The 25882-nt window shown below is 45.7% G+C and overlaps 1 protein-coding gene across 1 annotated transcript in view; it reads left to right on the top strand.

Moving 5' to 3' along the window:
* The first annotated feature begins 2952 nt into the window (after window positions 1-2952).
* EDEM3 (ER degradation enhancing alpha-mannosidase like protein 3) overlaps window positions 2953-25882 on the top strand; it is a 48438-nt gene continuing 25508 nt past the window's right edge. The window contains exons 1-7 of the mRNA XM_069967439.1: window positions 2953-3262; window positions 6978-7023; window positions 12899-12999; window positions 19930-19969; window positions 20363-20475; window positions 21816-21969; window positions 22727-22861. Of these exons, the coding sequence (XP_069823540.1) occupies window positions 3129-3262; window positions 6978-7023; window positions 12899-12999; window positions 19930-19969; window positions 20363-20475; window positions 21816-21969; window positions 22727-22861 (723 nt within the window). The 5' untranslated portion in view covers window positions 2953-3128. The remainder of the gene's footprint in view (window positions 3263-6977; window positions 7024-12898; window positions 13000-19929; window positions 19970-20362; window positions 20476-21815; window positions 21970-22726; window positions 22862-25882) is intronic.

Genomic DNA, 25882 nt, shown 5'->3' with positions numbered 1-25882 from the left:
AGGGGGAGCCATCTATAAGGGGGGAATACGGGGGAGCCATCTATAGGGGGGATACAGGGGGGAGCCATCTATAGGGGGGGATACAGGGGGGAGCCATCTATAGGGGGGGATACAGGGGGAGCCATCTATAGGGGGGGGATACGGGGGTGCCATCTATAGGGGGGATACAGGGGGGAGCCACCTATAGGGGGGGAATAAGGGGGAGACATCTATAGGGGGGGATACGGGGGGGAGCCATCTATAGGGGGGGATACAGGGGGGAGCCATCTATAGGGGGGGATACAGGGGGGAGCCATCTATAGGGGTTGATATAGGGGGGAGCCATCTATAGGGGGGTACAGGGGGGAGCCATCTATAGGGGGGATACAGGGGGGAGCCATCTATAGGGGGGGATACAGGGGGAGCCATCTATAGGGGGGGATACAGGGGGGAGCCATCTATAGGGGGGGTACAGGGGGAGCCATCTATAGGGGGGATACAGGGGGGAGCCATCTATAGGGGGGGATACAGGGGGGAGCCATCTATAGGGGGGGATACAGGGGGGGAGCCATCTATAGGGGGTGATACAGGGGGGAGCCATCTATAGGGGGGGGGGATACAGGGGGGAGCCATCTATACAAGGGGGGGGGTAACAGGGGGGAGCCATCTATAAGGGGGGAATACGAGGGAGCCATCTATAAGGGGGTAATACAGGGGGAGCTATCTATAAGGGGCCAATACAGATGTGCAGTGTGTAGAGAGATGAGGATGGTGACAGAGTGTGGAGCCTAATATGTCTGTCTGGCAGATTCTGTGGATTGGTGGCTCGGAGAAGTTCTCATAACGGCACAGGGCAAATGGAAAAGATGAAAAGGGAAGAACTCCGATCAGAGAAGACGTCTCATGTGAGTCACTTGATGTATCTGCACTGTAATGTATATGGTGTACAGAACCTGTGTAGAGCTGGGTACCTCTATATGACTGGATGAGGTGATAGTGATCTGTGTACAGTGGATTAGTCAGTAGCAGCGGTGGTGTTAGTCAGTATGCGGTGGTAATATTTGTTGCTTGTTATCTGGCATATATATAGAGAAGGGCAAAACAACATGTCTCATATAGACAGAGGAGCAACAACATGACTATTATATTATATATGAACCATGTTGTTTCCCTGTATTCTGTATAGATGAGACATGTTGCACTGGTGTGACAATAAACCCTGCAGATTGCTGTTGGAAGTGCTGTCTCCATTGCGTTTTTTGGATACTTTGAAGCCAACCTGGTCTGGTTTGGTGCGGCACGCACGCACGGTTATTTTTTGTTTTTGCGCTGCTGAAAGACTGTATTGTGAATTAAAGTTTATGTTAACAATAATTAGTATTTTTTATTGTACGTAATTGTACTGGCTAGGGGCGGGGTTGCAAAGATGGGGGGGGGTTTGATGGCGGCGGCCGCGGGGGGTGGGGCCCAATTCGCACCTCTGCCCAGGGGCCCATAATGCTGTTAAGACGGCCCTGCAGGGGGGTGCTCAGTGTCCTGTGTCCCTCAGTGTCCTCTGCCATCATCCTCTCCAGCAGCCACAGCCCGCACAGCTCTGGGAGTTGGGTCGCCATTTTATCCAGGATGTGACATCACCATGTTATTCAGGAAGTGACATCACCATGTTATTTAGGAAGTGACATCACCATGTTATCCAGGAAGTGAAGCCTTGATGCAGTAGTAAGTGCAGGGAAAAAAGCACTTTATAAGCATTTCCCGTAATAAGTGTATATTGGTGATTTGTATTTGTATAACTTTTGAGGGACAATACTTTAATACAAATTTTGGCTAGACTTCTCCTTTAAAGTATAAAGTAAAAAAAAAGTGTTTTTATTAATTAAAAAACCCTCCCCTAATAAAAGTCTGAATCACCACCCTTTTCCCCATTTTATATATAAAACTAACTAAAATAAACATATTTGTTATCGCCGCGTGCGTAATTGCCGAACTATTAATTTATCACATTCCTGATCTCGCACGGTAAACGGCGTATGCGCAAAAATGCAAAATTGCGCATTTTTTGTCACATCAAATCCAGAAAAAATGTAATAAAAAGCAATCAAAAAGTCATATATGCGCAATCAAGGTACCGATAGAAAGAACACATCATGGCGCAAAAACTGACACCTCACACAGCCCCATAGACCAAAGGATAAAAGCGCTATAAGCCTGGGAATGGAGCGATTTTAAACATTTATTTTTTTAAAAAAGGTTTTAATTTTTTTAAAAGCCATCAGATAAAATAAAAGTGATATAAATTACATATCGTTGTAATCGTACTCATGTGAGGAAGATATATAACATGTCAGTTTTACCATAGGGTGAAAGGCGTAAACGCAAAACCCCCCAAAATGAAAACAAATTCCTTTTTTTTTTCAATTTCACTGCACAAATGATTTCTTTCTAGTTTCACAGCATATTTTACGGAAAAATTAAGCCTGCCATTATAAAGTACAAATAATGGCGCAAAAAACAACGGCTCTGTGGGTCCGTAGGTGAAAAAACGCAAGCACCTTTTACACACGAGGAAAAAATGAACATTAGCCCGGACCTGAAGGGGTTAAACATAGACAATAAACGGACAGACGAACGCATCATGGGTGGTCCAGCTCCCTGGCAATGTGTGTGGCAGAGAGCCCACCTCACCCATCAGTGTAATACAGATTCACCCCATTGTTATCACCCTCTGCTCATATTCTCTCCTAGTACTCTCAATTTAACAGTATAAATTAATATGGAGTTGCCCTTTAAGAAAGCCCTGTGCAGGAGCGCAGTACAGGCCGCTCTGTCATCACCGCATCTCACTCTACGTTAGCAGACCCTCCCGATGTCCCCGCCCACCGGATCTCCGGCTCCACGTCACGTGTGTGACGTCGTCTCCAGCGGGGCGCGCTGATTGGCTGAGAGCCGCTTGGTGCCAGCGCGTCATGTGAGCTGCTGAAAGCCGGAAGCAGGCAGCGGCTGTGTGACACCTGGGGGACGGCGCTCAGCCTCCCGCGGCCCCGACACTGACAGCAGGCCGAGCAGCCCGCAGCCTTCTCCCCGGGGCAGGATGTGTGCAGAGCGGGCCTAGCGTCCCCGGGAACCCCCCCGCCCCCCGGTACTCCGCTATGGACTGTGCAGCAGGGAAGCCGCGGCTCTGGGGGCAGATGTGCAGACAGCTGCTTGTTTACCTGCTGCTCCTCCATGCCTTAGTGGGGGCAGCACGGGGAGCCATGAGCAGGGAGGAGAAGGCCGAGCTGAGGTGAGTGTGATACTGCGGTGTATGGGGGCGGCACAATGGCAGGGAGGGAGGCTTCAAGGAATTGTCTACACTGCATCAGCCTCAGCTGTGTACCGAGGGCTCCATCAGACACTAACAGGAATATTCAGAGGGGGGGGGGTGAGTGCCTGGTCAGGAGGTGGGATCGGGGGTGAGTGCCTCCTTAGGAGGGGGGGATCGGGGGTGAGTGCCTCCTTAGGAGGGGGGGATCGGGGGTGAGTGCCTCCTTAGGAGGGGGGGATCGGGGGTGAGTGCCTCCTTAGGAGGGGGGGATCGGGGGTGAGTGCCTCCTTAGGAGGGGGGGATCGGGGGTGAGTGCCTCCTTAGGAGGGGGGGATCGGGGGTGAGTGCCTCCTTAGGAGGGGGGGATCGGGGGTGAGTGCCTCCTTAGGAGGGGGGGATCGGGGGTGAGTGCCTCCTTAGGAGGGGGGGATCGGGGGTGAGTGCCTCCTTAGGAGGGGGGGATCGGGGGTGAGTGCCTCCTCAGGAGGGGGGATCGGGGGTCAGGAGGGGGGATCGGGGGGTGAGTGCCTCCTCAGGAGGGGGGGATCGGGGGGTGAGTGCCTCCTCAGGAGGGGGGGATCGGGGGGTGAGTGCCTCCTCAGGAGGGGGGGATCGGGGGGTGAGTGCCTCCTCAGGAGGGGGGGATCGGGGGGTGAGTGCCTCCTCAGGAGGGGGGGATCGGGGGGTGAGTGCCTCCTCAGGAGGGGGGGATCGGGGGGTGAGTGCCTCCTCAGGAGGGGGGGATCGGGGGGTGAGTGCCTCCTCAGGAGGGGGGATCAGGGCTCAGTGCCCTTTTCTGTAGGATGAGGGGGGTTACCGTCTCTTTGGGATATAGATTGAGGGGTCACCCCCTGACTAGTGGATCAGACCCTTAGTGCCTCTTCTGCTGGGTTAGTCCAGGGATTGGGAACCTTTCACTCTCCAGCTGTTACAAAACTACAATTCCCATCATGCCTGGACAGCTGAAGCTAAAACTTTGACTGCCCAGGCATGATGGGAATTAAAGTTTTGCTACAGCTGGAGGTGCGGAGGTTCCCCATCCCTGGGTTAGAGCCTCGTCTGCAGGTGGGTCAGGGCTTTATTGCCCCTTCTCCCGTGAGATTGAGGGCTATGTCTCTCTGTGGCAGGTGGATGGGGTCACTGCCTTCTCTGAAGATCTGAAGGGTGGCCGAGGATCAGTTGCCCCCTCAGTGGGTAGATGAAGGAGTGATCAGTAACCCCCTGGCAGGTGCAGAGGGTTCGGGAGGTTACATACTCTATTAGGATATAGTATTAGCAGCATGTCACATGTATTGTTATTGGCTTTATGTTGGTCACAGATATCTGTAGTATAATAAATGGCCGGGGATCAGCGCTGTCAGGAGTCCTCGGGGTACCCCTGCAGAGTACAGACCCCCCTGCACAGTGCTGAAAAGGGTATTTGCAGATCTGGCATAAAGCTGATCTCATCCTCTAATTAATATATGTTCAGTATGACAGCTTCCCTGCCGTCATTGTCACACAGCGATTTCCCCCCCCCCCCCCCCCCAGGTGACTAGTCACAGGTATGATAGTTAAGATGAGGTTTGAAGTAATCCTAGAATTACTATCACTAGTCTGTGCCGTGTCCTGATAAAAAAAAAAGAAATTATTCTGGTAACGGCACCAGACACCATAGGTGAGTGAGTGAGCGGCCGCAGCCATCACTGTGTACAAGGATGGTGGCCTGTCTAGTCCAGTTCTCTTTCAGGCTACATAGTGAGTGAGTCGTCCCGGAGAGATATCACTGTGTAAGTTCTTATATAACTAATCCTTCCGCCCGTCTTGTAGCTAATTTATAATTCCAGACAAATCCCAGGAGCCAGGTAGTCGCTGCACCGTGAAGTTTCGCTGTCGGAGTCTGACTTTTTTTTTTTCTGTTTTACTTTTTTCCTATAGAAATTGTTTACAGAGGGAGAAAAAAAAAAAAAAAGAGTTCCTGGCGTCCACAGTCCACAGTCTCTCGTCCGCCCACGTGTAACTGTTTTGCAATTTTCCCAGGAATTGTAACCTCTCTATATAGTAGACAGCGCCAAAAGGGATTTAGCAGAGGGCAGTGTGTATGGACTCCACATGGGTGGGTGGGGGGGGGGTCCGCAGCAGATTAGACCAGCAGGAAAGTGAATGAGATTTTACAGATCTCACCCATGTGCCTTATGAGCAGTGCTGACCCCCAAGGACCTCTTGATATAGGGCAGGGAACCTTGGCTCTTCAGCTGTTGCAAAACTACAACTCCCATCATTAAAGCTTTGGCTGTCCATGCATGATGGGAGTTGTAGTTTTGCAACAGCTGAAAAGCCAAGGCTCCCTGATATAGTGGATAGAGCCGCCGCATCCAATCCAATACACTGCAGGAGTCAGGCACATAGACTTACCATGCAGAGTGAAGCGCACTGTGACGTGCTTCTCCTGTCCACACTGAGACCACAACCAAAACTTTTGATGTCCGTGTGATGTGTCAAAAGTTTATCTTTTAATGATACGAACACCTCTTGGTGGTCACACAACCTCTACACCCAAACTGCTTCCACATCACTAATGGTGCGTTTACACAGAACGATTATCGTTCAAATTTTCGCAATAACGATCACATTTGAGCAATAATCGGCTCGTGTAAACACATCGACCGATCAAGCGACGAGCGAGAAATTTTTCATCGCCATCTTTGAACATGTTCTCAAAACGTCGTTGGTCGTTCGCTACAATTTCGCAGATCGCTTCGTGTAAACAGTCTTTCAAAGATTCACCCTATGTGTGAGATGGGCTTAAGCGATCTTAAAAACCATCGCAATAACGCTTTTTCTAAGGAATTTTCTAACGATTTTTCTACCGATTTGTCTAAACGCTAATCGTTATAAAAACCAAATTGTTGCTTCAAAATCGTTAAACGATCGATTCATGTAAACGGACCATTAGGCAGCCGTGACCCCTTCTTATGGTCCGTTTACAGGGGGCAATGATTCACCCAATCGATCGTTTAACGATTTTGAAGCAACAATTTAGTTTTCATAATGATCAGCGTTAAGACGAAAAAATACGTTAGAAAAATTATCGTGATCGTTTTTAAGATCGCGTAAGCCCATCTCACACACAGGGTGAATCTTTGAAAGACTGTTTACACAAAGCGATCTGCGAATTTTTAGCGAACGACCAACGACGATTTGAGAACATGTTGAAAGATCACAATGAACAATTTCTCGCTCGTCGCTTGATCGTTCGCTGTGTTTATACGAGCCGTTTATGGCTCAAATGGGATCGTTGTTGCGAAAATTTGACGGATAATCGTTCCGCGTAAATGCAGCATTAGCAGTGTCTGTAACCCCCCCCCCCCCCGGTTACCTTGTGAGTATCAATAATTCATGGGTCACTATGGCGCTGGGATTGTCCATGAGAATGTCATGCAGTGGTCACAGCTGTGCACCGACTATGTCAAAGACAGGCCCTCCAGCTGTTGCAAAACTACAATTCCCATCATGCCTGGACAGCCAAAGCTTTAGCTTTGGCTGTCCAGACATGATGGGAATTGTAGTTTTGCAACAGCCGGAGGGCCTGAGTTTGACACCCCTGTGCTATAAGATGGGCAATGTGTTGATCTATGATTTGCAAGATAGTAGTGTATGTAGATAGTGCTGTATGATGACGACGGTCACAGTCATGTCTGCTATTCTCTTACAGGATACAAGTGCAGGAAATGTTTGATCACGCCTACGGCAATTATATGGTGAGTACAATGATCTTATATTAAAGCGCTTACATCTAGGTATAAAACAATGTGAATGTACAGCTAGTAAAACATAATAGTATAGGATGGTCAACCTAGAATACCTGTGTAATATATATTGTGTGTGTATATATATATATATATATATATATATATATATATATATATATATATATATATATATATATATGTATAATATTTTAATATGAATAGTTCCATGCAGTGCTACTATTCCTTGTGTCCATAGGGTTGGCTTCTGATGCCAAGTCATCTGCATCTGCATATGTGTAAAGTAAAAGAGGTTTTGCTGGTCTTTGAACATTGCATTAGATTGGCTGAAGGGGTTACGGTGTTCATGTGATTCCTGCAGCCTCTTAGCTGTTTATTAGGCACAGCTCCATACATTCTGTAGTGGATGCACCTGGTATTGCAGCTCAGTCCTGTTCACTTGAATAAAAATCTCTTACTGAGGCTATTGGACGGCTTGACAATTGTGTAGCAAAGATATAGATAATACAGTGAAACCTAGGTTCCAGAACACCTCGGTGTTCGAACGATTTGGTATTCGAACTAAATTTCCCCCTGATGTTTTGCTTGGTACTCGAACATTGCTCTGTATCCGAACTCAGCTGACAGAGGTGTTCGGGAACAGTGAGAGGCAGGAGCGGGCGGCTATTTAAACTTGCGGCTATTTAAGCTGCAGGGGGCCACCCTGTAAAGAAGCGGGGATTCCCCTCATTATGATGGGATTCCCCGCTTCTTTACAGGGTGTCCCCCGCAGCTGAGTGGAGCAGGAGCGCGGCGGCAAGTTTAAATAGCTGCCCGCTCCTGCCTCTCACTGTTGCGGGGAGCATGGAGCGTTTTTACGCCCTGTGGGCTGGGTGCTCTGCACCTGACCCACGGAGTGTAAGAACCAATTTATCAGTTTAACATTGATCCCTATGGGAACTTAAAGCTCAGTTCTCGAACTGCTTGGTTCTGGAACAGCCTTCCAGAACCAATTATGTTCGAGAACCGAGGTACCACTGTATATGTGCAGCAATGTACAGTCAGGCTGCTCATCCAGTTGTTAGCTGAAACAGGAGAGCGCCAGAGGAGAAGCTAGGAGGACACCAGGGAGATTTCTCGTCTGTCAGCCATGCATTGCTTTGATGCCTGGCGATGCGCGGTCAGCGGGAGCCGATCTCGGCTCTTCGGCCAATCATTGTCATTATTACACAAAGCTGTAATTTGCCAAATCAGTCTCCACCAGATGTACAGTTATGGCTTTATAGAATGCCTGAAGAATAGATGTTGTTCAAGCGCTGTACCCTTCGTATGGATCCCACTGTCATGTGATTAAGCAGAACCCTACGATGAACCTTTTTTACAATAAGAAATAGTACACATTTAGCTGATTCCTTAGCCTAAAAGCGACTCTGTACCCACAATCTGCCCCCCCCCCCCCCAAACCACTTGTACCCTCTTATAGCTGCTTTTCTTCCAAGATCTGTCCTGGGGTACGTTCGGCAGGTGATGCAGTTATTGTCCTAAAAAACAACTTTTAAACTTGCAGCCCTGTGTAAAATTGGCGTGGCCTAGAGTGTCTGTTCTTTAGGCCTGCACCACCCCTCCGCCCCTCCTCCCCGCCCTCTTTACCATTAGGAATGCCTTAGGCAGGAATTCTCCTAGTCATCACTTGTCTGAACACTTTGAACACTGCACATGTACTGGATAGTTAAGGCACCTGTGCAGTGTTCAGACAAGTGGTAAATAGAAGAAATCCTGCCTGGGGAATTTGTAATGGTGAGGAGGGATGGAGCCCAATTTGACACAGGGCTGCAAGTTTAAAAGTTGTTTTTTAGGACATTATAACTGCATCACCTGCCGAACGGAACCCCAAGACAGATTTTGGATGAAAAGCAGCTATCTGACAGTACAAGCGGGAGGGGGGGGGCAGTTTGTGGGTACAGAGTCGCTTTAACTCTGCTCACCTGCTGTGTCCCTTTAATCCTTATGGGCGCATAAAATGTACAGTGTTCCTGGTGAACAGAGCAGAGGCTGCAGTGATCGCCTGAGCATTACAACCTCTTACTCCGCTATTAGAACTAGGAGTCAGACCTCAACAATCGCTTACAATCCTCTAGGTCCAGAGATTGATATAACTTGTCATGTCTTTTTAAGTAGGGTTTTAGCTCCAGTGGGGCACTAGTTCTCATTGGGGAGATCCAGGGGGCTTAGGGAGTCTTACAGAATAGAAGAAAACATTCTCTCCAGTCCAATCCATAACAAAGAAGCCTAGAAGCATCCCGTCTATGACTGGGCACCAGCTCCTCAGAACACGTCTATAGGCCGAGTACCCGTCACTCCGTCCTGTACTGTGAAATCCATTGTGCGCGGTATTGTTAGTGCAGAGGGGAAAGGTGAATATCAGTGATCGGTGGAGACGTCCCTGTAACGGTCACGCTCCATCGAGTGTGTATTTCATGTGTTTATTCTTAGGGTGTTGTACTGACCGTGACTGTACAGTAATTAATTGCCGACTACGTGGTTCCACGTGCATTGTGGAGAGCTGGAGACATTTACGGGCACTGATTCCGAGGTCTCATTTGCTGATGTCTCACTCTGTTTGGCCTGGTCCTCTGCTCTCATACAGACGCAGCTGCTCTCCTCCTGGGTCCTGCTTCTCCCATGAGAGATCATGGAGGGTGTAAACGTTTTGTGATATTCAGCAGCTGAATTATTCACTTGTCAGATGCTATCATGGACTCTTCCATCTATGCCACAGGTGCCAAACTTGCGTCCCTCCAGGTATAGCAATACTACAATTCCCATCATGCCTGGAGAGTCAGAGCTGTCTACACTGTGCACCTGTATAGGCTATATCTAGCTCTAAGGGTACTATAACACAAAGCAATTTTTTATTTTTTTTGACGACTAACGATAAACAATCTTAAATGACCCAAAATCGTTCACCCAATTACACAGAACGATGATCGTTATTTATGATCGTTCTTGCGGTTGTTTAGTCATCGCTATTGCGTACGTTTTAGCTATGACTTCTTATTCCACCGAATGATGTGCGAACGATCAAACTTATCGTTTGGTCCAGATCCTATTAACTTATCGTTTGGTCCAGATCCTATTAAACGATCAACAATTTTTCGTTGGTCGTTTAATCGTTGCCTGCTATTACACGAACGATCTAACGATTTTTCTGAACGATAATCGTCCCGTGGAATAAGGCCCTAAGCCTGTGCATGCTTGTTTTAGTTTAGTGTTGAAATATTTTCAGTTTTTACAGGGAAACGATAGCACACTCTGGTCTGTCTGAGCCCCAATGCCTGGTATTTGATTACCGATGGCTGAAGAAGTTGGATGCAGCCCTAAGATTACCTAAAAACCATGGATACAGCCATAGGCCACAAGCTGTATCCATGTTTCCCAGGACTCCCTTGGTCAGCATCCAACAACTTCAGCGGTATCCAAGTTTTCCTGGCAGACTTGGTGGCGGCTGAAGTTGGATGCAGCCCTGCTAATCAAATGCTGCACGCTCGAAGTTTGCTCAACTATATTGGTTATCTGGATACTGGGACCCCCAACTTGTTTCTTAACTATCCGGAGCTTATAGGTAGTCTATAGAGTTAGCGCACTGCTTGCTCAATTTGCTGAGGAAATACGAACAGAAACAGAAAGGGTCCCATGCTCCTCGTGGTTTCAACACCTGGAAACCCTCCGGAACCATCACTATGAGGTGTCTACGGTGTGAGGAAGTGACAGGTGCCCTTTAGGGTTAACAGGTAACGACAGCGACAGCTACATGAAATGAAAGGTATGCTAATAGTTTAGTACAATAGAGCTAGTAATGTATACGGAGGCAGTGTCAGTGTGTACAGACACACAGTAGGTTACAATGGCCTCAGGTGACGGTATTTTTGGGATACAGTTTTCTTCCCTGGAGCGGTGTAATGTAAAACCACATTCAGCGTACAATACTGCTGAGTTTGCCAACCTGCGGTGTATGTCATTCACTGGCGGATCCGCATGGTATATGGCCGGTGTTATGGAGGTACTTGCACTTGGAGTCTTGTATCTATTAGCGCCCCCTACAGTACAGTATGGTACTACATGCCCTCTGCTGCCAAGAAGAGCGACACAAAAGAATGATCTGTACAGAACGCTATAGAAGCTCCTGTCCTCTACATAGAAAGTGGTTTATAACTTCAAGAAGCTCTTTCTGCCTTATACGTAACAACGCGCTTCATTCCTATCGGTGATCTACGTTTATTTTTGTAAAAATGTTGCCCGAGAGGTGTAAAAATTAACCTAGTAAAAACCACGTGTATAAACCACATAAAAAAACAGCCTGCAGAATAGCTAGGAAATCAACATTGTCTTAACACGTGTTTTTTTTTTTTTTGTTTTTTTTGTTTGTTTTTTAAGTATTGGGGATTTTTGGATGCTGTTGTGTTGTTTTTTTTTGTTTTTTTTTTCTTTTCATGTGTTTTTTTTTTTTTTCAAGTTCCCCTTCATTTCAAAGGGTCTAGGGTTATCGTAAAAATAAAAGTTATGCCTTATTTGTATGATTGGAAATAACTACCGTATTTTTCGGACTATAAGGCGCACCTTCAATTTTAGCCTGCTAAGCCATCTAGGTTCATATATAAGGCGCACCGGACTATAAGGCGCACCGCATTATAGTGTAAGTTTGAATGAACGAAAAACGTAAGTCAACTGCTGATCACAGTACTTACTGAGGCTCCTTACTATGTCACCTGCTGATCACAGTACTGTATTTACTGAAGCTCCTTACTATGTCACAGTACTAAGGGTTCCTAACTATGGTGGCCGTAATGCACCATGCAGGATAGGCAGAATTCTGCCAGCGAGTCCCTTTGGCAGAATTCTGCATGGAGCATTGTGGCCACCATAGTTAGGAGCCTCAGTACAGTACAGTGTTGCTCTATAAACTCCGGCCACTAGGTGGCGCTATTGAATGAAAGTCTATGCCTGAAGCCTATGCCTGGCCTGTATCCTGGCTGCGGAGAGCAGGGAGAGTGGGACAGAGGGAGAGCGGCACAGCACTACAACGGGAGAGTGGGACAGGCCTGTGGAGCCATGGGCCAGGAGTCCAGGTGAGGGAGCGCTGCTCTGTGCTGTGCGGCGGGGAGATGTGAGCTCAGCAGCCTATGTGAGCTCAGCAGCCTATCTGCGCCATGGAGGCCGGAGCTGTCCTGGTCCATATATAAGGCGCACTGGACTATAAGGCGTACTTACAATTTCTTAGAAAATCATAGTATTTTAAGTGCGCCTTATAGTCTGAAAAATACGGTAGGTTATCGGCGGGGACCTATCCGGAATTAAAGGGGTTATCCAGCGCTACAAAAACATGGCCACTTTTCCCCCTCTTGTCTCCAGATTGGGTGGGGTTTTGAACTCAGTTCCATTGAAGTAAATGGAGCTTAATTGCAAACCACACCTGAACTGGAGACGAGAGGGGGGAAAAGTGGCCATGTTTTTGTAGCGCTGGATAACCCCCTTTAAGGTCAGTTGTCCCCTGAATAAGTTGAGCAGTGGTGAGCAGCCTCCTCCTGGTTTAGTGTATGTGGCATGTCCACCAAAGCCGCGTTCAGTGCTCCCATAGAGGGTGACTGGACGGCTTATCGGTCAGGCTTGTTCTTTTCACTCAGGAGACAATTGCCCTCTGTTCTCTTCTCATGATCTTTGATGCCCCAGCAATCAGACTCCTTATCCTCTGTTCTAACCCATAACTTTCATCTCTAAATATTGCTCATTTTGGAATAAATTCACTTTGTAACTTGGCCGTATATGTGTGAAAATTGTAAATCTGACTGTATTCTATATGTATGGTAACACTTTCCTCTTGGCCACCCAGCAACATGCGTATCCTGCTGACGAGCTGATGCCGCTGACCTGTCGGGGTAGAATACGTGGCCAGGAGCCGAGCAGAGGGGATGTGGATGACGCTTTAGGAAAGTAAGTTATCTTATATAGTGGTAATAATATATAATTTTTTTTATGATTTTTTGGGGGGCTTTAAAAATTGATGTCCTGTCCTCCGCATAGAAAAAGTGTTTAGATGGCACTTCTGTGTCTATGGGTGGTGCACGGAGTAGGAAAGATTTCCAGCAATACTGTAAAAGTTCAGTCTCGGCACTCACCATTTATGCTTCATAATTTTATTGCAGAAAATGTCATATTCATCACAAGTACAACAGGACGTTTCAGCTGAAAACGTCTAACGCTGAAAAGTCCTGTTGTACTTGTGATGAATATGAAATTTTCTGCAATAAAATTATAAAGCATATATGGTGAGTGCCGAGATTGAACATTTTACTGTCCTCCGCATAGACCATGGATATTAGATTAGTAGGGGTCTGACTGTCCGCACTCCCCATTAATCATCATAAAGTGACTGTGGCGCTCATGTGGGTGCCCCACCCTCCTTAATGTTTGCCTCTGCTGTACTCTTCATAGGGATGAAAGTCATTGCAGGGTTGTCCCTTCAAGTGGATAGGATGAAATTGCTATATTGTGCACCGCTGCTACAGATCGCACAGCGATTGTAAGTAGAGTTGAGCAGATCTGTCAAATTCTGAACCTGAAGGCTCGCCATTTGACTTAGAATTTGGATGCCGCCCTAGGGAGTCCTGGAAATCATGGATACAGCCATAGGCCATAAGCTGTATCTTTGTTTTTCTGGCAGTCCGAGGGCTTTATCCATCTTCTGTAGCCGCGGGGAATCAAATGCTGAGCGTTCAGGTTGGGATAAATGTTTCCAAACCTGAACGTTTTGACAAATCTGCCCCCCCACACACACACACACACACACACACTTACTGTAAGAATCTGCAGAGGTGAAGACTGATCAGGCTGTGGCACCTATATGTGCGCTGCCATCAGACTCCTACTAGTAGAGATGAACCGATTTAGGGTACTATTACACGGAATAATTGCTCTTATACTGCCAATTATCGTTCCATGTAATAAACACAACAATCATCAGCTGATCGTTGATGTAGCTTTGGACCTATAATTGTTGGGCACCGACCGCGCATTGCTACGTGTAATAGTGGTGCTCGGCCGGCGGCTGATGATTTGCAAAGTGCATACATTACCTATCTATGGTCCAGGGCTTCTACTGCGCTCTGCTTATCCCTGGGTTCCGGGCACTGCAGCTTCAGAGCGGCCTGTCTTAGCTGACAGGCCGCTCAGCCAAGCACTGGCCAAGACCTGGACTTAGCTAAGACAGGCTGGTCTGAAGCTGCAGCGTGCGAGACCCGAGGAGAAGCGGACCACAAAAGGAGCCCTGGACCATGGATAGGTAATGTATGCAGTTTAAGCAAGGGCTGCAAGGACATTGGTAACGATGCAGCCCTTGTTAAACGATTATTGTGTCGTGTAATAGGCCCAGTAAAAAAGCGCTTGTCTAGCAGATCGGCGCTCATTTACAGTTATTATCGGGCCATGTAATACTACCCTTAGAGTAAGAACTAAGAAAATTGCTTTTTCTCGCAATCCGCTCATTAGCCGCCTGCCTTGTAACTCACTTTCGCTCCGTGTCGCTCCTCCCCGGGTTCTGGGAAAAGCTGGATCCAGTCCTGGGGGATACTGGGAGAAGTTTCCCAGGACTGGATCTAGCTTTCCCAGGCACCCAGAGCCGAGCAGCCCTGAGTTAAAAGGCATCAGGCTTATAAACAGACTGCCGAGCTAACAAAGCAATTAGTTTAGTTCTCACTGTAAAATCGCTCATCTCTACCTACTAGTCTAGTATTGATAGACGCTACTGAGGATAGTCAACATATTTTGAAGGACAATAATTTTTTTTTTTATTAGCTAAACTTGGATGAAAAAGTTTATTATGCCGCTAGGTTGTATGTTGCTTGGGAGGAAGTTTCTCCCCTTCTATACAGTCACGTGTCGGCCTGTATACCGCTCTGATGTCGCCTGCCCTTATTTGTGAGCAGGATTACTTTTACGTTTCGTGTCGTACTAAACTGCCCGTTCCTCACAATTACCCCCATTGTTCACGAACAGCGCTCCCCTCCTTACCAGCTGCTTCATAGCCAATTCCTCATTGTGATGACAGCGACACTAATCATAGCAATGTATAAAGAATATCCCGGCACTTCCTCCTCTTGTCGGCTTCTAGATTTTGATCCTGTTGTCATATTACAGTTAAAGGAGTAGTGAGGCGCTAATCATTTATTCACAAAATAACACACATTACAAAGTTATACAACTTTGTAATGTGTGTTATGTTTGTGAATGGCCCCCTCCCCGTGTTTCCCCCCCACCCACGCTAGACCCGGAAGTGTTGGTGCGTTATACTTACCGCATTCGTGTCCACCCCCGTCCGCCATCTTGTGACAATGACGTTGTCTTCGGGAGGCTTAGGGGGGTCGGCATGAGGGACGGATGGAGCGGTTCGGCCAGCCTCCTGAAGACTACATCATTGTCACAAGATGGCGGGCGACACAAATGAGATAAGTATGATGCACCAACACTTCCAGGTCTAACATGGGTGGGGGGAAACACTGGGAAGGGGGCCATTCACATAGATAACATACATTACAAAGTTGTATAACTTTGTAATATGTGTTATTTTGTGAATAAATGATTAGCGCCGCACTACCCCTTTAAAGCTGAAAAATATAAAACGAGATCTTGTGTGCGTGGCCCCAGGAGATTGGCCATGCCCCCCCCTTCCTCCTCTCAGACCTGTATGTCTGGCTGTAAAACCATACTTCCCACACTTATCAGCTGCTCTATGTCCTGCAGGAAGTGGTGTATACTTTCCAATATGACACAGTGCTCCCTGCTGCCGCCTCTGTCCATGTCAGAAAACTGTCCAGAGCAGCAGCAAATCCCCATAGAAAACCTCTCCTGCTCCTGACATGGACAGAGGGGACAGCAGAGAGAGCACTGTGTCAGACTGGAAAGAATCCACCCCTTCCTGCAGGACATACAGCAGCTCATAAGTATAGGAAGCTTTGAGATTTTTAAATAAGAGCAAATTACAAATCTATAGAACTTTCTGAAAGCAGTTGATTTGAAGAAGAAGAAAAAAAAGATTTTCCCTGGAGTACCCCTTTAACCCTTAGACGACCCAGGGCGTATAGTTACGCCATGGAAGTCTGTCCCCAGACGACCTAGGGCGTAACTGTACGTCCTGGGTGTTTCTCCCGCTATGAAGCTTCATAGCAGGTGGGGGCCGGCTGCAATCAGCAGCCGGGACCTCACCGGTAATGACACGCTGCAGCGATCGCGCTGCCGCGTGTCATTAACTCCTTAAACGACTGCGGCGTTTAAGTGTAAGTGACAGAGGGAGTCCCCTGTCACTTACCCGATCGGTAAAACGGACTGCCGGAGGTCTCTCACCTGCCTCCGTGCGGTCCGATCGGCGCTCTGCTGCACTGAGCCTGCACAGGCAGGCTCAATGAGCAGATCGCCGATAACACTGATCAATGCTATGCCTATGGCATAACAATGGTCAGTGTAAAAATCAAAGTACTGGATGTAAAAGTCCCCCAAGGGGACTTCAAATGTGTAAAAAAAAAAAAAAAAAAAAAAAGTTAAAAACACTAACACACAACCCCAAAACCCCTCCCCCAATAAAAGTCTAAATCACCCCCCTTTCCCATTATATAAATAAAACATATAAAAATAAATAAACATATAATATACCGTAGCGTGCGTAATTGTCCAATCTATTAAAATATAGCAAGCGTCATTGCGAACGGTAAACGGCGTACACGAAAAGAGGGAAAAAAGTGCACGGATTACCGATTTTATGTTACATTATATATAAAAAAAAAATAAGAAAAAGTGATCAAAACGTCCGATCTTCACAAATATGGTATTAATAAAAACTAGAGATCATGGCAGAAAAAATGACACCCCATTCAGCCCCGTAGGTGAAAAAATAAAACTGTTATAAGCTTCACAATAGGGTCACTTTATTTATAATTAATTGCCAAAAAAAAGGATTTCATTTAAAAAAATATATATATAACATTAGAGAATCTGTGTAACCTGCATATGGTTGTGTTCGGACTGACCTATAGAATAATAGTATCATGTCGCTTTTACCATATAGTGCATTACGTAGACACAGGAACCCCCCAAACGTTACCATATTGCATTCTTTTTTACGATTTCACCTATTTATATCTTCATAAATAATATATTTGGGGTTCCATCATACATGTTATGGTAAAATGAAAGACGCCATTACAAAGTACAACTATTCCTGTAACAAACAAGCACTTACATGGCTTGTAGATAGAAAACTGAAAGTGCTGGAGCTCTTAGAAGGGGAGGAGGGAAAAACGAAAGCACGAAGATCAAAATTTGCGCGGTCCACTGGGTCATTTTGGGCCTGGTCCTCAAAGGGTTAAACTGAAGATTTAACGAATCTGCGCTTAGTATGTTGATAAGAAAATAAACTTCATTCTCAGCGCCCCCGGCCCTAGGGGAAGATAGGTGAGAGTCTTTAAAGCTGCTGTTAGTTTCCCTTTAAATAACACATGACATACCGAATATTGTGCAGAAAATAAATGCGTAATATATAGGTAGAGGTATGCAGAAAATCAAGTTAATGGACGTGCCTAGAAGAGGAACGTTAGACATGTCTACATTGCATTGTCAACAATAAGTTTGAACACTCTAAAAGTGACAGCGCCAGACGGGCGGTCCGGAGTATCACAGATGCTTTTTTTCACAGAAACCCTATGACACGGCCCGATCACTTTCTGTAAGCGAGCGCCGACCTACTAGATAGCTGCTCACTTACTGAGCCCATGCACTTCCCGATAATCTGGCAGCAAGGTCTGCACAGACATCGTCTTGCTAGCTTTGGCCTGCTCCTGGCACTGTGTCAAGTCACAAGCCGCTCAACCAATCACCGGGACAGCGCTGCGGCCTGTCACTACAAGCAGTGCCAGGACCGGGCTGAAGCTAGCAGGATATTGGGGAGCGTGGAAAGGTACAGTATGTGGGAGTTTTTATACAAGCAGCAGACCGCCACTTTCCTCTATGGGCTTCCTGGACGATCTAGTGATCACCCAGGCAGCCCCCCGCGGCCCCTCTGCACTCACCACTCACTGCCGCCAAGTGTAATAGCGGTGGCAGCGAGCAGGGAACGAGGTGCAAACGGTCGGCCCGTGGAATAGGGCCTTAAACGATCAGCCGATGATGGTTTCATCAGCTGATCGTTGTCTTAATAATGGTGCGTTTATACAGGCAGATTTATCTGACAGATTTTGAAAGCCAAAGCCAGGAATGGATTTAAAGGGAACCTGTCACCCCCCGTGCCGGGGTGACAGGCTCCCGACCCCCCGTTAGCTGACAGATGAGTCCAACGCTCATAGAGAATGACGGAGCGCTGGACTCTCCTGTCATTCTCTATGAGCGTTGGACTCATCTCTCAGCGCGCGCGCCGGGCTGCAGCGGCTGAGATCTCCGGGACCCGACCGAATCCAGAAGCGGGACCCAGCGGGATGAGGTAAGTATAGGGGTCTCTAACGGGGGGTCGGGAGCCTGTCACCCCGGTACGGGGGGTGACAGGTTCCCTTTAAAAAGAGGAGATATCTGTCTTTCCTTTATGACCTGTTGCCTGTTTATGGTCTTTTCCTGGCTTTGGCTTCAAAAATCTGTCAGATAAATCTGCCTGTGTAAAAGCACCATAACACGGAGCGATAATTGGCCAATCATCACTATTTGTAATAAGGCACTTGCTTTGAGACTAGCCTCTGTTCACAACATGTATGGATGTACCTCCTCCAATGTATTGACCAGAGGCCAGGACTAATGTGTCAGCGTATTCCTGTACTCCTCCATTGTAAGAGGTAAAAACAAATAAAAGAAATGATAGAAAACAATATACATTCTTTTCATATTTTATTTCCTTGTATAAAAAAGCACAGGTATACGAATGTATAGCGGCCCGCCTCTTAGGGAGTCTATGGGTGGGCACAATTCTGGACAAACATCTCTGCCCTGGCGTTATGCCCATAAGGCGCGGTTTAGTGTGAGGCTCTGCAAAAGGACCCAGTCTCCCTCTGTTACTGATCTCCTAGCCCTATCTGTTCACCATCATATCTCTACAGCTGGCCTCAATAAATGGACACTTGCCCTCCCATTGTTCCATATAGCTGACCTCCATACCCTCTATAAATATTCTGTAAAACATACCTCCCTCCTCAAGTTTATCCCTACACCCAGAGGCCAGGAGCACCATGATGCTGATTTTTTTATTTTTTTTTCTCTTTAATTCCACTCAATAATGGTGAAAATGCTGGATCTTTGGACCTGCCTGTGGGAAAGGGTAAGCCGCAGCCGGGTTGCTAGTCTCTCCCAGAACAAAGGGGTCAGACAGTACAATACCACCACACCTGATCCCATGAGATGCGATGGAGCTGCCAGTAGCTCCTCTAACAGCAGCATGAATGGAGACTAAGGGCCCTATTCCACAGGACGATTGTCGTGCGAAAAATCATTATATCGTTCGAATTTAAACGATAATCGCTCTGTGTAATTGCAGGCAACGATCAAAAAATCGTTCGTGTGTCGTTGATCGTTGATTTAGATCTGAACCTAAAATTATTGTTAATCGTTCGCTATAATTACACATACGTTCGCTCAGTGTAATTGCACATTGTCCATTGTTTTGCCGGGATCAGATGGAGCAAACGATCATAGTAACGGTCACAACTAACGATTATCGTTCTGTATAATATGGTGAACGATTTTAGGTTAACGATAAACAATCTCGTTCGCTATGTTATATGGACTCTTCCATTATTGATGACTGTGTAATGTATGATATGTAATATAATAACATTCATGTGAATCTTTGTGTAGCCTCAGCCTAACAATGTAATTTTTTTTTCCAACTTTCTATAGGTTTTCCTTAACTCTAATAGATACACTGGACACATTAGTGGTAAGTGTCACTTTACCTCCTTATTCATAGCCCTTACTATGGTCTCTTATCGGGCACTGTTCACATCTGTATCAGAATTCTGATACTATGACTCTGGGCCGAATCTATATTGAGATGCCTGATAGACCCCATTGAGTTTCCACCAGGATGTATGTTGTTTTTGGTAGAGCGCCATCTTCTTGATGACAGGCTGAATGTAGATGTCTGCAGAACGCTAAAGGATATAGCCGGCTATTCACCGGACTAGTGCCATCATTGGCTTTATTGTCATGGGGTATATAGGGGGAAATAGAAATTAATGGAGGAAATCCATAAGGAGTGAAGATCAATAACCGGCGCTTCTATCAGAGTCCGTTGTAGTCTGATGTGATGGTTATTTCCCCCTCCCCACAGGTGCTAAACAGAACCCAGGAGTTTGAAGACGCTGTTAGAAAAGTTGTAAATGACGTCAACCTGGACAATGACATTGTGGTGTCCGTGTTCGAGACAAACATTAGAGTGCTGGGGTAAGTGCACAGAGAGGGGTAACCCACCGCTTGTGTGTTCTTAGTTATTTATGGAAACTAGGAATGAATGAATCAGGCCAACAAGGAATACTCGGTCCACAGGATTATTATTTTTATTTTCCTGAAATAACAAACTGTTTCATACATTCTGCCAAGAATTCAAGCTAAAGGGGTAGTTTACCAATTTTTTTTTTCTTGTTTTAGATCAACTAGTGCTAAAAAGTGCTTGAGATTTGTAACTTTCTTCTATTAAAAAAATCTCCTGTCTTCCAGTACCTATCAGCTGCTGTATGTCCTGCAGGAAGCGGTGTATTCTTTCCAGTCTGACACAGAGCTCCTGCTGCTATTTATCTGTGCCAGGAACTGACAGCAAATCCCTATAGAAAACCTCTCCTGCTCTGGAAAGTTCCTGACATGGACAGAGGTGGCAGCAGAGAGCAGTGTGTCAGACTGGCGAGAATACACCACTTCCTGCAGGACATAAAGCAGCTGATAAGTACTGGAAGACTGGAGATTTTTAAATACAAGTAAATTACAGATCTGTATAACTTTCTGAAACCAGTTGATTTGTATGCCGGAGTAGCCTTTTAATTTACCAAAAATTTATCCTTACCCCAAGAACGTTAGTCTTGGCCTTTAGATGTCACTCTTCCCCGCAGTCTGCTGACCATCACCAGAGAGAGCGAGTCGGGCTGTGTGCTCATAAGTCGTCTGCCTCCAGATGGTCTGCATTGTCCGTACAGGGTGAAGGCTTGGCTCTCATTTTAGCAGCAGCGCTTATTGTAACCCCTTACTTACTTTGTCATTTATGCTTATAGTGCGAGATTTAGCAAACATGGTGTAAAGTGAAACTGGCTCAGTTGCCCCTAGCAACCAATCAGATTCCACCTTTCATTCCGGACAGCTTCTTTGGAAAATGAAAGGTGGAATCTGATTGGTTGCTAGGGGCAGCTGAGCCAGTTTCACTTTACACCATGTTTGATAAATCTCATAGTACCTAGTAATCCCAGTGCATCAGTCACTCCTTCTCCCCCATATCCCATCTATAGTAGTGTACGGTATAAATGATCAGCCCAGCACAATGCAGATCTGTTACGTGTTTTCACCTGCAGTATACAGTATAGGGGATGATTACTCGCTGGCTGCTGTCGCCCCTTTAGTCACCTGGTCAGGGGGGGGTGTTAGGAGGCAGATTCGCACCAATATAAAAGCCCCTTTAAATAACACAATTGCGGTACGGTTGCACTATGTTGTATGAAATCTATTTTGTTTTTGCTTTGTTGGATCGAACGGTGAACCATAGTATGGAATATCAGCGTGTGTTCTTTTTCTGTTTTTAGGGGACTTCTTGGGGGACACTCGGTTGCCATCATGCTAAAAGAGAAGGGGGAGCAGATGTTGTGGTACAATGATGAATTGTTACACATGGCTAAAGAGCTCGGCTACAAACTTCTCCCAGCTTTCAACACTACAAGTGGTCTTCCTTATCCAAGAGTAAGTGTCCAGAGCCTCCTAGCAGTATGTATTATTATTATTTACTATTATTATTATTATTATTATTATTATTATTATCAATATAATTATATTAGTATTAAAAATACAATTAATAATAATTTATTAATATAATTTTTTTAAATTCTAGTTTGGACTATAACTTTATTAAAATGTTTTGGTTTTTTTTTCTCAATCAAGTTATGCTGAGTGGCAGTGATACGGCCCCCACTTCTGCCACCAGTATTTGTGTCAGGAACTGCAGGGTTGTCTAAACCCTGAAGTGCCCGCTCCCCTGCCCTGATCCAGAGCTGCAGTACAGTGCTACATAGAGAAGGGTCCATACTAAAGCCACTGGCAGAGCGAGCGGTAATAATGACTGTGGAGAGGCTGCCACATTGTGCTATAGTGACAGGCAGCCTCCTCCTGGGTATTGTGTATCCTAATAAGAAAATACAGCAAATAGGGCGTGGTACCCTTCTCTGTATAGTGCTGTGCAGCTTAGGCAGCCCTGCAGTTCCCAACATCAGAGACGCCCATGTTGCAACATTTAGTTTAGTGGCGTTACATTGCAGTAAAGTAGTAACCTGTTTATCCAGCAACATGTGAGCCTGATAATCTGGAATGCAACAAAAGTTCCCAACCAGTCACATATAATTGATATAACCTCCTGACCAGATCAGACATGAGTGTGTATAGCTAATATACCTTACATACTTCCTACAAGACTCTTATTTTACTCTTTTGTTCTTTCCTTAAGGTCAATCTGAAGTTTGGTGTCAGGAGGCCTGAGGCTCGTACAGGTACTGAGACAGACACATGTACCGCCTGTGCCGGGACCCTCATCCTAGAGTTTGCAGCTCTCAGCCGGTTTACAGGAATAGCCATATTTGAGGTTTGTCCATGCAGTGTTGTAGTTTGTATTTCTTATCTAATCGGACAATTTCTAAATAGCTGACATGGAGTTTGCATTTATAAGTTGATGAAATTAGACTAAAGCACAAGCTAAACTAAGAATAAAATGCAAGTACCACTTACTATTTAATGGGGTACTCTGGCGAAAATCTTTTTCTTTCAAATCAACTGGTGTCAGAAAGTGTTATAGATTTGTAGTTTACTTCTATTTAAAAAAAAAATCTTAAGTTGTCCAGTACTTATCAGCTGCTGTATGGCTTGCAGGAAGTGGTGTATTCTTTCCAGTCTGACACTGTGCTCTCTGCTGCCACCTCTGTCCATGTCAGGTACTGTGCAGAGCTGAAGAGGCATTATATGGGGATTGGCTACTGCTCTGGACAGAGGTGGCAACAGAAAGCACTGTGTCAGACTGATAAGAAAGCACAACTTCCTGCAGGACATACAGAAGCTGATAAGTATGGGAAGACTTGAGATTTTTAAATTACAAATCTATATAACCTTTTTTAAATCAGTTGATTTGAAAAAAAAAAAAAAAAAAATATATATATATTTTTGCGGGAAAACTCCTTTTAAGTGTGTGTGTGTGTGTTTTGGATGCTCCCAGGGGAGTAATGTGTTTAGGAGAAAAAATTTTGAAGCCAAGGTAGAAGCGAACGAGCCCATGATGTGATATAGGGGAAGTTACCCGGAAACCGATGGATAGATTCACAACACGCTGATCTGAGCTGTATAGAAAAGCGTCTCTAGTTAAATTGTCGGACACAAAATAAAAATTGGAGTGACCAGAAATGCTCTTAAAGGGGTATACCAGTATTCAAAAACTTTTAAAACTATAAAAGTAAATATATAAGTATAGTAGTTAAATAAATTCTGTTTATAACTCATTGCCTAGTCCTACGACCCATAGTTTAGTTTTAGCTCTCTGGTCGCACATGCTCAGTTGCAGCACTAGGAGTTGTGGGAGGCGGAGCTGTTAAAGTATGAAAGAGATTATGGGTATTAGGAACTAATGTGAGGGAGCAGTATATGAGCTCCATGAGAAGCTGGAGACTTGATCTTTTAGCAGCCAGGTGGAGGAGGATAGCAATACATGATGGGAATTGTAGTCTGATACCCACATGTATAGTTTCTGAAGCCATGATTAATCCTACTGCACTGGACCCTCATGCACAATATTCTTCATATATCCTTTGGTTCCTCTGCAACCATCCCACCCTGTATGCAGATGGGTGTCTCCACCTTATGTCCTATAGAAAAGATCATTATCCCTGAAGATAAACCAGACTTGATGCAGAAAATTTCCTCAAAAAAAGTTTGCTATCACTGCTCTGAATGTAACATCTGCAGTAATTCTGGTTTGTGTGACCACAAGTCCGGTGTAAACAGTGTGATGAAAAAATATAATTGAATTTTCATCTCCTGAATTAACCCCAGAAACCCACATGAGATCTGCTTCCTGAATACACTGTTTTCTGTATGACACTTCCTGTTGGTTTGAATATCACACACCTGCTTTAATAGCAAAAGAAAAAAAATGCCAGTATATTGCAGCAGAGACTATTACTAGGTTTTCCTGTTTATGCCTTTGTGTATGAAAGTTAAAGCGACTCTGTACCCACAATCTGCCGCCCCCCCCCCCCCCCAAGCCGCTTGTACCATCGGATAGCTGCTTTTAATCCAAGATCTGTCCTGGGGTCCATTCAGCAGGTGATGCAGTTATTGTCCTAAAAAACAACTTTTAAACTTGCAGCCCTGTGTCTAATTGGCGTGGCCTAGTGTGTCTGTTCCCTAGGCTTGCACCACCCCTCCGTCCCTCCTCCCCGCCCTCTTCATCAGTAGGAATGCACCTAGAGCAGTGATGGCTAACCTTGACACTCCAGCTGTTGCAAAACTACAATTCCCATCATACCTGAACAACTAAAGATATGGCTTTGGCTGCCCAGGCATGATGGGAGTTGTAGTTTTGCAACAGCTGGAGTGTCAAGGTTAGCCATCACTGACCTAGAGCAATTTCTCCTATTCATCACCTGTGTGAACACTGCACATGAACTGGATCGTTAAGGCACCTGTGCAGTGTTCAGGTGATAAATAGGAAAAATCCTACTGGTTGGCTTTCCTAGTGATGAGAAGGGCGGGGAGGAGGGGAGGAGAGACGTTGCAATTCTAGGGCGTACACACTGTAGGCCACGCCAATTTGACATAGGGCTGCAAGTTTAAATGTTGTTTTTTATTACAATAATTGCATCACCTGCCGAACGGACCCCAGGACAGATCTTGGATTAAAAGCAGCTATATGACGGTACAAGCGGTTTGGGGGGGTCAGATTGTTGGTACAGAGTCGCTTTAAGTTGCCATATTGGCTGCTTCTTCCATTCTGATATACTCCTAATGAACTCGCTCTTTGGCCTGCATTTCCCATGGTTTCTCTGATTTTGCAGTGAAGTTGCATTTCATCACACTGTCCTTACTAGTTAGTGATGGATCAGTGATATAGACTTACTGTCCCATAATTCACACTATAGAGTCTCAGTGTATCCCTATAAGATGCAGCAATCAGCCTGTCCCCTTGTGATACATGTCTCCATGTCAGCTGTTACAAGCAGTGGGAGGGCCCTGTGAAGCTTCACCTCATAGGAATACACTGAAGATCCTACTCACAGGTGGACAGGGAGAGCCCAGGAGCTTTTTATAGCCCAACCGCTGCTTATAGAGCAGAGTGGTGGTGGTCTGTAATCTTGGACAACAATCTGTCAACAAGGGAAGGGAAAGAAAGAGAAGCATATCATGAGAAAGAGGCAAGTTTTCTACATAAATGTATTTGCAAAAATATTTTTCTCAATGAGCACTATGAGTATAACTATGTTAGTTGAGATGGGACTATTCCTTTTTTAGGAAGCTTGCTTGCATGGGATACCTATAGAGGAATAAGGAAGGGAGGTGTCAGGAAGGATTTGGTAGGCCATGATGACAGGAGAGAAAGCTCTGGACGTGTGTTGGTCAT

This window comes from Dendropsophus ebraccatus, chromosome 4 (assembly GCF_027789765.1).
Source record: "Dendropsophus ebraccatus isolate aDenEbr1 chromosome 4, aDenEbr1.pat, whole genome shotgun sequence".
In the NCBI taxonomy this organism is placed as follows: Eukaryota; Metazoa; Chordata; class Amphibia; order Anura; family Hylidae; genus Dendropsophus; species Dendropsophus ebraccatus.
Note: the sequence above shows the minus strand (reverse complement) of the source record. Positions and strands in the feature narration are given on the sequence as shown.